The sequence below is a fragment of the Anarhichas minor genome, unplaced genomic scaffold (genome assembly GCF_050575085.1).
Source record: "Anarhichas minor isolate MPS153535 unplaced genomic scaffold, ASM5057508v1 ptg000136l, whole genome shotgun sequence".
NCBI classification, from domain to species: Eukaryota; Metazoa; Chordata; class Actinopteri; order Perciformes; family Anarhichadidae; genus Anarhichas; species Anarhichas minor.
In genome coordinates, this window is record NW_027466582.1 from 10,075,515 (window position 1) to 10,088,756 (window position 13,242).

A 13,242-nucleotide genomic window follows, 5' to 3' on the forward strand; every position below is an offset into this window, starting at 1 on the left:
AGGAAAACAGTCTCTGGCTTTAGTGATTGCTTGAAATGATGTGTGGGTTCAGTTTCAACTCACTTTTGATTCTTCTGGTGATAACCCTGTACTTGAGCCCTAGAAGAAGTGACAGCACCTCACGCCTCTTCTCTCTCTCCAGCTCAAGCCATTTCCTGTGTGTGTTGTATTGATTTTTGATTTCCTTCAGAGGACTAATGTGCTACAAACAGTGTAGTCAAATATGTCTTGATAGACGTCCCTCCATATATATTTACCATTTACAATCTAGACTTTATATTCTCGTGGGGCATACAAATCTATAGAACTGGCATGCTTCATTTCTCGTAATGTCTCTGTATGTATCGTCAGGACCATGGGGTACGGGCAAATCCTCCACCGGCGGGGGAATGAGGAGGACCAGGTGCACCTCAACGTGGGAGGGGTTCGACACGAAGTGGATCCGAGCATGCTGCTCTGCTTCCCTCACACACGCTTGGCTCGTCTGCTGCACTGCCAAAGCGAGGCGGCGATCCTGGAACTGTGTGACGACTACAGCCCGACCGACGAGGAGTACTACTTCGACCGGAATCCACATGTTTTCCTCAGTGTGCTCAACTTCTACCACACAGGACGTATCCACATGATGGAGGAGGTGTGCGTCTTCTCCTTCAGCCAGGAGATCGAGTACTGGGGAATCCCGGAGCTTCACATAAGCCCCTGCTGTAGCTACTGGTACCACGAGAGGAAGGATTACATCGATGACAGAGACTGGGACGTGAGGAGCGACGACCAACCGCAACAGAGTTTGGACTCCTCCTTTGAGGAGCTCTCTGCTCTAGATAAAGACCTGGCCAACTTCAAAGGTGCCTGGTGTGCAGAAGTGAGGAGCTACATTTGGCTCAGGCTGGAGGATCCAGGTCACTCAACAGGTTCAAAGATCCTCGCTGTGGCCTCTCTCGGCTTGGTGCTGACCTCTATCGTTGCCATGTGTGTCCACAGCATGCCTGAGTTTCAGCAGGTGCACGACAACGAGAAACCCACCGATGACCCTGTCCTCTCCATCCTGGAAGAGATCTGCATTGCCGGCTTCTCCGCCGAGTTCATCATCAGGCTGATTGTTGCGCCCTCCCGCAGGAAGTTCCTTGGAAACCCCTTAAACATCATCGATGTTGTCTCCATTTTGCCATTTTACGCCACTTTAGCTCTGGAAACAGCCGACGAGGAGGCCGCAGAGGAGAATGAGGACTTGGAAAACGTGGGGAAGGTGGTGCAGGTTCTGCGCCTCATGAGGATTCTCCGTATCCTCAAACTGGCTCGCCACTCCATCGGGCTGCGAGCGCTGGGCGCCACCGTCCGCCACAGCTACGAGGAGGTGGGTCTGCTCCTTCTCTTCCTCTCGGTGGGGATCTCCATCTTTTCTGCCCTCATCTACTTTGCAGAGAAGGAAGAGCAGGACACAGATTTGGGGTCCATCCCTTCAGGCTGGTGGTGGGCCACAATCACCATGACCACAGTCGGTTATGGTGACACCTGCCCGGTGACGCTGGCAGGGAAGATAGTGGCCACCTTGTGTATCATCTGTGGCCTGTTAGTGGTGGCTCTGCCCATCACCATCATCTTCAATAAGTTTTCAAAGTACTACCAAAGAAACAAAGCCATGGAGGCACAGTGTATCACTAAGCCTGAAAGACAAGACCCAGAGATCCCTTACTATAGCATCAGAGACCTGTTCACAGGAGGTGTGTATCCCTTCATTGGAGGTATCGCCTTCAGGAACAGTGTGAGCAGCGCAGGTGACACTACAGATGCTTCTAGTCTCCAAGATTTAGAGGTGTATGATAATGACACTTGTGAAAATGGGTCAGCAAAATGAAATTCTGCCGTTTCACAGTTTCGCTCCCTTTTATGACTGCAAGTCACTCTCGTGCCTCTCAGGGCTGCTCCATCACTGACCCTGCCTCTCTGCATTGTCTTCCCCCTGCAATTTGACAGAGAAATATTGTGGCCATTTTTTATTTTTTTTTGTTTGAGCTTGTGAAATGTACAGCGTCGCTAAAACCAGGAAGGCTAATGGGAATTATCGCAGCCTTGCTTGGAGGTTTGAAAGCCCATTTTCTGCTTGAGAAAATTGCAATGATGCATGTAGGAGGCCATAATGTTAATGTTTTCTCAAAGTAATGTCCTTTATTGATTTGTCTGCTCGCTGAAAGTTCAGACAGAGAATTTTGCCAAAAGCCTAGAATGACAACAACACTGTTTGATGTTTCAAAATGGTATTATAGAGCTCTAAGTTCACTGATGTCACACAGCCTGCATGAACAGAAATAAATACATTTTGAAAGAGAGTAACGTGTAGAATTATGCAATATCATTGACGCTACAGAGAAGAAGAGAGGCCACACAACTCTCTTTTTAATTTTTCTTTTGGACAGTTTTGGCATGCATGGTGACTCCTGGAGGATAATTCATGTGGACATGAAATAAAACTCATGCAACATGGCTCTCATTTGTGATATGGCGTTAATTGAACTAATCACTCGTTAAGACAAGGTTTTCAGCTCAGGTTCATTGCATTATTTATCGCCATGTGTTTGTCACTAAAATGACTCTAAAATATAAATATAAATCATCAACAATGTATTTTCTTCAGTGGTGAAATGCACTGGAAATGTAATAGAAAGTGTGTGTACCTCTTCACTCTTCTGTTCCTGAAAGCATTGATTTCCTGTCCCCTGTTGTAATCTCCGGTTGGGTGCAGCCGCTGTCCTAGATGCAAAAGGTCTTTTCTCTTCAGGGGTCTCAACGGGGTTCATGAAGTTGACCAGAAGCATCTACTCTCAGAGCCAAACACCATTTAACTTTTAGACAGTCTGTATGTATCTATTGGCACATTTTCCATGACTGATAAACAAATGAAACCTGTTAAAATTAAAGTAAATGGGTGTCAGTTGAGGAGGTTGGTGTAATAAAGACTTACTGCAGCCTAACCAGCACAGATAAGCCCATTATACTCTAGTATTTGTGAATAATGAGTTTCAATTGCTGGGCTTCCTGTGTGCATCACATTAGCATGTTGCTTAATCCGCACTTTCTTTTTTGCTTTTGTCAGCTGCCATTAATTGTAATGACAAACGTAGTATTGGTTCAGACATGCATTGATTTTAAATAATAATTATGCGTACAGGTGCACTGTTACAGTACAAGACAGGGCTAAATATAATTATTTAAATCTCTTTCCCAAGAAAAATATGTCAAATGGTGTTCTATTGCTATAAAATTTAATTTTCAGATATTTCTCTAATTCTTTCTCCTTTTTTGTAATAAATACTGCATACTTTGAACTCGTTTGGACCTTCTTCAAATTAAGTAAATGAGAATAGAAGACTAACTTAACGATGTGGAAAGCTGCAAAAAATGCTAACACATGTTGGGTACAGTTTATGTGGTCAATACAAGAAAATCATCAATTGATTTCTGCTCAGCTGAGATTGATTTCAAAGACTCTTGAGGCTTTTCTGTAGTCTTTATTCGATGTTTGTGATCTCAGTCTGCTGTTGAAGAATCCATCGCAGGAGTTGCAGATGACAATGCAGCACCGCCGGCCCCTGATAATGATAGTTTTGCGTTCCTCTCCATTACTCCCAACCTCATTGCACTGGGCGTGGGTTCTGTGGAGGAAAGTGGGTTTCAATATCCTGTCACTTTGCCGTCAGCAGAAATGCATTCTCTTATTGAACTTGTGTCAGGGAGTGCGTCTTATATTTCCCATAATTTCAGCTGGTGTCTCTCAACTGACTTCCACAAAGTTTGGTATTTTTTTGAGGGCAACTGTAGTTGTTACAATTACTAGTGGAAATTACATTTACATTTCATTGTTTACTCAAGTGCTGTCCTTAAATACAATTTTGAGTTGCTTTAGTTGCATTTTATGCTACTTTATACTTCTACTCCACTAAAATGCACATATTGTACTTTTTACTTAACAACATTTATCTGACAGCTATAGTTAATAGTTCATTTTCAAATTAAGATTGTGCATTAAGGAACAATGATAAGCTAAAAAAAACATTGTTCAAGATTAAGCCCCAGTGAAGAAAAAAGAAGCTCTCAGAGGTACCTAGCTTTAGTCAGTTGGGACGCTAATTAGCTTGGTTGCTAATTGGCTAATATTTGAGTTTATTCAAAATATTTTTTGCCATCAACTCCTGTCTCAGCTGTTTGCAAACTATTCCTCTTTATTTGAGAAGTTTATTCTCCTATATGGCAGAGCTGGTTAAACTAAGGTGGATGGTGACACGCAGCTAATATGCTATAAAAGCTTCCTGAAATGTTGCTGTTTTTAATGCAATTGTTGGTTTCTTTGGGCATGATATCGGCAAAGTATGCTGTTATTTGTAGTCTGCAGTGCGGACTGCACCTGATAACCTTTGTTGCAATAAACTAAATGGTACTGGGATCAATAGTATAATAAAGTCACTCTACATGTAATTTACTCACTCAGAAAACTGGATTCAGGTTACACGGTATACACTGCATGAAGAGGAGAGCAGCCGGGGGAGTTGTTAATGTAAAGCAAAAACCCAATTACCTGAAAAGGTCACAGTGAGTGCGTCAGCACAAATGTCAGTGTTGCAGAACTGACGGGGTGAGTTGTGTTTCAAACTCCCCCTTTCGGCATTTTTTCTTTCTTTTAAATGAAACAACAACCTTCATTACATTTAGGCCGAGGTGAATCGGACATCATACTTCTGATGTGTTAAGCAAAGTCGTAATCCAAACTGATTGGATGCAGTGGAGCATTAAAGCACCAGGATGAAAGGTGTCACTGAACAATCGATTTCCTGTCCAAAAAGACTGTGGTCAGTTTCAGAAAAAACAAATCAATCCAATTTATTTAAGCTTTACTTCTTTTTTCTCGTTGAGATATATATTTGTAATCGTCAGCCAGTTTGATACTTATTTGAAGTGAGTTGTCTGCACGCAGAATACAGACAGCGATGTCTCTCAGTTTGCGGTGTCGTCAGGAGGAGATACCTCTGCAGAGTCTCATGGACATCAATGTTTAACAAAAGTCACTGCAGAGAAGGATGGAGAGAGTTAAAGTATGGCAGCCTTTACACTGATCCGTGTTTGTGTAGCTTTTTCAAGTTTTTGAAGAGCAAGCATAAATCTTTTTATGAAAAATCTGACATTTGTAATCGGGTAAGAGTATGACCTTGTATAATACTACATAAAGCCTGAGGGTCTATGAAGGCATTTGTCCCTCTACCTTACACAGAGGAAAAGGTCACTGCAGTGATGAAAGTGCAAAAGGTAAAAGGTTTTTGTTGTTGTGTGAAATACTGCTGGAGGCACTGAACCAGCTCTAAAATTCAAACTTAGCCTGAGTGTTAAATGTTAAAGGCAGAATGAGTATGATTTTCTTTCAAAACAATGCATGGACTCCTAGAAAACTATTCCCTCTCAATCATCACTTATGACACACTAGATGTGTGTGGATATCCTTTGCCTATTGTTCTTATTTTACTGTGTTCAGAAGGTTCCTGGGCGTCAAACTATAAAAAATGACGAGGTGCCAGATTGTAAGCACACATCAAAAAGGAAGCTATGAAAATGGTGGACACAGTGGCGGAGGAACGCAAATACAACAAAGCGAAATGCCATGAAAAACAGATTGCACGACATCGAGTTTAGTTATCTTTATATGTACATCTGAACGACCAGGTATAGATGTCATGTAGCTAACTGAATTTAAACAAAACTAATGCTAGCTTGCTAACATAGGACCATTTAAGATTGAAGAATAGAAGAACTCTATATCAGAAATGGCCATCTGACCGGACCTCTAATGGTGTTTAAAAGTGATGTAAACAGGGAATATTTTAAGTGAAATTTCTCAAAAATGTTTGCGCATATATGTACTGCCCCAATTTCACCGTATTAATTTACTTTTTAAACGGTTGTTTTGGAGCTACAGTGACACCTTTTTTAAGACGTTGATTTTCTGTTTGATTTCCTAGCAACAGGTTTAAAATGCTCACTAGCTAACACGTTTTAATGGTGCAACCCCATTTAGTAAATTACTAATCATTAACTATATCGTTAGTTATAAACTTCAAACCTATTCATGGTTTACCAATAGCCGGTGCAACTCAGTCAACTTAGTCAGACTTAAACTTTGTAAATCTACTTTAATTCAGTCAGACTTATAAACCTTTGTACATCTGTTAACTTTTATTTAGATTACGTCGTTTATTATGTAGTTGTCCTGTAACTCCTCAGTTGTCATTGAGATGAACCTGTTGACATAAAAGCAAAGTAGTTGATATAATGCTAAAGATATTAAATAATTTATCAACATTTCCACATGGCAGTCATCTTTAGTGTTCTCCCACTGAGGAAGACTGCGAATGTCGAAAGATTGGTAAACTATATATCTTTTGCATCACGGCTACCTGTGTGCGACTGTCTTCCTCGTGTTCTTTTATTAGGTCACCACCTTTCTAATAATTTCATCCTGAACGTAAGAAAGAAAGAACCTTGAGCTTGAGACGGGATTGATTGGTCAAAATATTGACACGGTCAAGAATGAAGATTTTTCTATCTAAAATGTTTATATTTTTTAGAAGTTGTACAATAACATAATAGTAAAAAAAAAAATCCCGGACGCATCAAACTGTTTGCTGCATAAAATGGTGTTTGGTGAGTCAAAGTATCTTTTTTTTCACACTTAAAAATTGAATAACATAAGAGTGATGTATACTTATGGAACCTGTTTTTTGTAAGATTGTTGTTGTTTTTTGCCTTTATTAATTAGTGTATATTTCAACAAAAGTACCCAGCCTGAATCAAACTGGCGGTGTTGTCCTTGCATGGTATGCGCTTTGACTGCATCATCAAACAAACCCGTCCTAAAGCCACTTTAAATCATTCTCCATTAACCTTTAAATTCAGCTTATTAGCCTCTGACGTTGGCTGGCCCCTGGATGAAAAGCATATTGACCCATTTATCTTCACGTTAGGTGGTTAAGTGTCACTCTGTGTTGTGTTGTTCTCCTTGTGTTTCTGTTCTATGTCTTTGTGTTTTAGGTGCAGCTCCCTGTCTGCTGATTGAGAGCACCTTGTGTGAAGCTGTGGGCTAAGTCTATGTATGTGGCTCGTTACTCTGCCCACACTCTTTCTCAAACTCCTTGACACAAGACGCAGAGTTTTGTGTTCCTCTGTGTCATCCATTTTCGTCTTGTTCTAAACAGGTGCTGTATTATGTTGCATCTAACCTCTTTGTGTTGTGGCTTTCAAGCCAGTCGTAGCAAAGAAAGTAAAAGCATGCTAGGCTTAAAAATTCTCAGCTCGGGCCAAACTCACCTTCACCTCCCCTTGGACATTGCAGTGTGACTTATCCCATTAAGAACAAGAGAAGGCTGAAGCTTTTCCATTTCCCTCGTTGGCCTTGCTTATTGACCACCATTACAGTCATACCCTCAGCAATTATGAAGGCAGATAATCAATGTGTCCCTTGTGTTAACTGGTATCCATCTCAGAGGGGGGATCCCGACCTCAACATGCGCTCACAGCAGCTTCCGCTCCTCTGGGACCTGTGATATTCACCTGTGCAGAGGGATTCGATTCCCGTTTGTTTGGACAGGTTACGTGAGGTGACAGCTTTAACACTTCAAGGTTGTTACAGAGCTTAAAACACCACAGTATAAAAGCAATAAGGAGATGCTGTAGCACTCAACTTCACCCTATATGTTCTAATTGCTCCTATGTGCAATAATGATCAACTGTGCAATACATTTATTTATAGTGTACATTTTAATAAACACTTGATTTTGTTATTTACTTGTATTCTCTTCATATATTGTGTTATATGTTGTACAATTTACATTTTACAGAGTTCTTTATTTCTATTTTCCCTATATTTCTTTATGCTTATATATAACAGCAACTGTAACCCATCAATATCCCAGTGGGGATCAATACAATATTTCTGATTGTGATTCTGAGCCTTTGTCATTTCAAACTGGGGCAGGTCGTTAATAGTGATAGTTAAAAACTCCACATACAGTTTTTGCCTTTTAATTCCCAAAAGCATCTTTAATAAGGTTGTTACAGAATATTTGTACAACACTGTCTGACAGTTTTAGAAATGTTTGTTTGGTTTCTGTGGAAACTTTGGGTTCTTCACTAGAATTTAAAGTAAAGTTTGTACAAACACCTCCGGCACCATTTCACTTTTAAGCTTCATCATTCTACCACCACACTTTGCTATTTCCTGAAGTCAAACAGTGTATGTTTGTGAAAAAGGTGTTTGTTTTTTCTCTCTCTCTACAGCAGGTACAATGACATATATACTTGCACATATAGTTGTAGATATACTGTACCTCTCCTAGGTTTAATCACAGGCTCACAAGCATTACATCATTTAATTTACATTGCATTACTGTGTTTCAGAGTGACAGAGTGCTGAGCTGGGCTAAGTAACGATAAAGTGGCTGGGATGAAAAATGTAGAACATGGCTGCGACTCTTTGCTGGTATGATGAGCTGACACCCTCGCTATCCATGGAGAGTTGCAATGGAGAGAGCGAGGATTTAATGGAGGCAGTAAAAGAGGACAGGAGGCCTCCGAGTTCTGCTAATGAATCAGAGCAAGGGAGGATGAGGAGAGAGAGGGGGACTAAAGAGCAGAGGGATGGCCACTGAAAGACATGAAAAACATGTTCTGTAAAGCACCACATAGACACAATCACATTCTTCTGACCTCACTTTGCATGAGCGACACACACTTCCAATAAAGGTTGAGGACAGAAGATTTAACTGGAAAAATTGTATAAACATTACAGGATAAAACAGTTCAATGATAGCTATCATCAGATCAAATCTATTTTGCATAAAAAAAAATTTGAAAAAGCTTTTTCAAAAGCACTGTTCTGGAGTCTGTATACACAATTGTGTCCCGTCAGCCTTTCCAAGCATCAATAAATGTCTGTAATTGAAAATCAATGAAAACCTTTATTGAATTCTATTTCTGCTGTTTGCTTACTTTTATGCAACACGGTTTAATCTTTCGCCAAATTGATGTATTGAGATCAGCATTTGTCTTCACTGCAACATCTCCGGGTGAATGACCGTGACTGAGAGTTTTTGGGCCGTTGCGATGAGAAAGTGAACGCGATTAAGCAGACGGATGGTGGCATCCATCTTGTGAAGTTAATATGAATGATGCTGATGTTATGACCACTGCTCTCAATTATTGCACAATGCTTTAAAAATGAAAAGGATAGACGGATTAAAGACAATGTTTGAATGAGAGCAGTCTCAATATCTATCTGTATGATTAGTGGCGGAAGAAGTACTCAGATATTTTACTTAAAGGTTCTCTATTTGGTAATCAGAGCATTAATATAGCAGCAAACAACTCTTCAGCAACTTTCCGCTAAATCGATGACAATAGAGAAAAGCAAATTATGTGGAAAAAAATCCAGTGCCTCTGTCATTGAGAGATAAATGCGGCTCTATAAAGTTAATCTACAAATCACACAGTCCAAATGTGAAGGAACCTGGAGAAATGGAGAAACTTCTTTCTCAATCACCCCTAAAACCTCCAGTAAATGTTTATTTTATGCCAAAGATTGGGATCAGGTTGGGCTCACAGGGATCTCTTTCTCTCTCTCTCACTAGTCTTCTTCTTCTTCTTCTTCTTCTTCTTCTTCGCTGACTGTTATGACTGTGTCCGTATCAGTTACAAGCAGCGTCTGCTATGCGTTGTCGATTTAACATAAAAATGGAAATCGACTTTGATACCAAAAGCACTTAACAAAGCTCTGAGGACGACATATACAGAGAGTAATTGACCGCTGCATTGCTGAGCCTTATTGTGCCCCAGTGACTGCTTTGATTAGCCTGAGATGACCTTGTGGATAATTGATTTGTGAATTATATTTCTTCCAGAATGATTGATGCCACTGAAAGGTGAAAGTACATCAAGTTACTTTTAATCCTGCTCTTATCTGTGCACCTTCAAAAGTACTTGTTTCGAGTAGATTTTATCTTTATATACAAGACAACTGGCAATAGCAACGCAATTTAAAATGAAGCACAACCATCCAGGACTCCTGTTCTGGTCTGATGATCCATACAATTATTTTTGGGGGAAGATGGATCAGTTTGTTTGGGGGATTCTGTATTTCCTTCAGATATAAACGTGAATCTGTACCCAACAAACTGCAGACTCTCGATCTAGATGTGCTTGATTCATTTAATCAATATTTTAGTTCCTAATGTAATCTGAACTAAAATCTATAAAATGCAGAGGACATTCCACTGAAATGCACAAACACAAGCAGAGATGACCCTGTTTCCTTGATAATTTTACATATTTGCTAGAAGAAAAATAACCTCTTACATTAATTGCAGTACTGTAATGTTCTTTTTTATACTGTTGCTTATTATTATTCTGTGAACTTTATTGTGTATTTAATCAGCAGTTGAAGTTGGCGTAAGGATTGTGCACAACCGTCTCCACTTCATCCTCATGACATTAATAGCGTATTACATAACGTGTTTCTAAAATGAATACACCGTTACAAACACGAAGTCCTCGTGGCTGCGGGGAATGAACATGATTGTTTATGTTGGAGCCCAGATATGGACGTTATTGGAGTTGTTAGTTCAATTTAAGTAAGAGAGAAGAGCAAGATGAATGGACAGTGACAGCGTATTTACCTGGATATGTAAACAGAGAAAGCATTCTTGGACAGAGCAATTGCTTTGTCCAATAACACACTGGGAGCTAAAATATAGCCACTGAGCAGAGACTGATAGAACAGCTTTCTGTGCGGTCATTAGGAGGCAATAAGTCTGATTTATATCTCCCCCAGGCACCAGAGAAAATGTTCCTATTGGTCGAATGTACAATGAGGTGTAACTAAGAGAAGATGTATGCGGTGTCGTCTTCATTTCTGCATACAAATGTGTCAAAAGAAAGAAAGGGAACAGGGCTATGAGGAGAACGTGGGTCTAACAGTAGTTCAGTGCTGTCAAATTACTCTCTGCTAATAAGGATGAAGATTGAAAATTTATGATTTTGTATGCGTGTCATTGATTTTAGTCCAATAAAGTCAAGACAGAGTACAAAGAACAAAAGTTGTGCTGTAAAGTTGTGAACTCGATAAATTCACAACAAATTGTTATAAATTATAAAAGCAAACTTCTTTTTTTTTATGATTCAGACCAGTTAAGTATGAAAATCACACTCCTAAGATACTCAATGATACTCAAAATAAGCCGTCGTATTTTAGTCTACGCATATATATTATTAATCAACAATGTATGATCTAATGCTAAAAACCTTGCTCATACTTCAATGAGTAATGGTGAACTGAGGAAAGCCCCTCAGAGGAACTGGTCCTTAATGCAGATCTCAGTGCAGCTTGTTCACTAATGGAGCTCTGGCTGCAGGCCCAGATATCGATCACAGCGCCATAATGCTGAAGAATTCCTGATCTCAACCAATCACGACCAATACTCCAGTTTACATCCCGTGGCTGACGTAGACTGACACTCCATCACGTCTGGATGCACCAGGGCAGCTTAATCAAGCAGGTGGCGAGGGGGGGGGTGCGGAGACGGGACAGGCATAGTGCGGTCAGAGAATACAGTGAATCACCACAGAGATAAATCAAAGCATCCCGGTCGATACATCAACTCCCCTCTGAGAGGTGAAGGCTGCATGTTGATGACTTTATGATGGATGACTGATTCAGTATCCATCAGATCGGGTGATGGATCACAGCGAGATGGAGCAGGACGTTGCCCGAGCTGAAAACTGTTGGCTCAGGGGTTTGAGGGAACATCCCCGGGCAGAAGGAAACATGCTGATGTGGTTTATGTATATCGGCTGTGAGTTCAGTGGAGCGTTTGTTTGTTTTGACTGATTTATCGTAGTTCTACCTCAACCAGTATCTTTAAAATGAGATAAGATGGAGAGTTGTTTTAACATTTATTCATAGCGCATTACAACCTTCGAGACGGACACTTTTATTTGCTCAGCTCTCTTTGCCAAGATGAACAGCCTTTTACGGTTGAATGGAATCTTTGCAATACGAAATTGACATCAAACAGATGCAAGTTATATGAGGACGGGGCCTAATACGCGTAAACAAGATACTATAAATAGATACTTCCTTGGCATGTTGATTGCTCCATGATGGAGAAAGAGTGTCTGAGGCAAGACAAGTTTATTTTTACAGCACATTTCATAAACAACATACAGTATACTTCCCTGTAATGGTGTGACACCTTCTGAAGCATCCTGATGTGATAAATATTTACGAAGCACCTTTAAAAATATATGACAAGGTTACTATTCCTTGCAAATGTGTTTCTGTGATGTTCCTTTCCCCGTTTCTAGTGAAGAAAAGCAGTTTTATTGCAGTGCAAGCAGTAAATAGTGACCTTGTATATAAGCTGTCTTTGTTAAAGCGTTTGGCTTACTGAGAGTGGGCCAAAAGTTCTTGTTCTCTCATGGGAAGATTGGCAGGGGTCAGGAAATGAGGACTGAATTGAGAGCACTTACAGTGAGTGAGTGCATTTGGCTACAGCCACCAGCTCTCTCACTCCCGGATCATTTCAGATTTCAGCAAGGTGGCCACCCAATTTGCTTATTTTGCAGAGTCATAACAAAGGAGGAGTCTCCTGTAATAAACAAAATTGAGTTTATTATCGGGAAGAGGACGGGCGAATGAGCACAGCTTCCATTGTATTGTTGCTGCAGTGATTTAAAGCCTTCTGTTTAAATGTGTTTCAGCTAGATTAAGTTCTCATTCCCTCATCCTCCACACCTGGTGGTTGCATTATATCTAATCCAAACATAAAGTAAGGAATCTCCCTCTGTATGTCTGTCTGTACCTCTGCTAAGTGTTGCCTTTTTCACCGATGTTTCTGACCGCGAGTAACCCCAACCTGGGTGTGTTTTTCAGGGCCGGATTTTGTGATTTGGGGGCCCCAAATCCAGCCCCCATTTCTTGCTTTACTTTTAACCCTTCACATCACATTACAGCACCCCACAGGGACATATTTAAAGGAATAGTTTGACATTTTAGGAATTGCGCTTTATTCTCTTTCATGCCGAGAGTAAAATGAGAAGATCGATACCTCTCTCACAATACGAGTGGTATCAATCTTGAGAAAGAATGAGAATAAGCGTAATTCCGATCATTTTCTTTAAGCAGCTGGAACTCAATGTTGTCCCTCAGGG

The 13,242-nt window shown here is 40.4% G+C and overlaps 1 protein-coding gene across 1 annotated transcript; it reads left to right on the forward strand.

The window, feature by feature from the left end:
- Positions 1 to 355: 355 nt before the first annotated feature.
- On the forward strand, positions 356 to 2,599 carry kcns3b (potassium voltage-gated channel, delayed-rectifier, subfamily S, member 3b). Its single transcript, XM_076084536.1, has one exon. The coding sequence runs from the start codon at positions 356 to 358 to the stop codon at positions 1,853 to 1,855; it is 1,500 nt and encodes a 499-aa protein (XP_075940651.1). The 3' UTR covers positions 1,856 to 2,599.
- Positions 2,600 to 13,242: the final 10,643 nt, after the last annotated feature.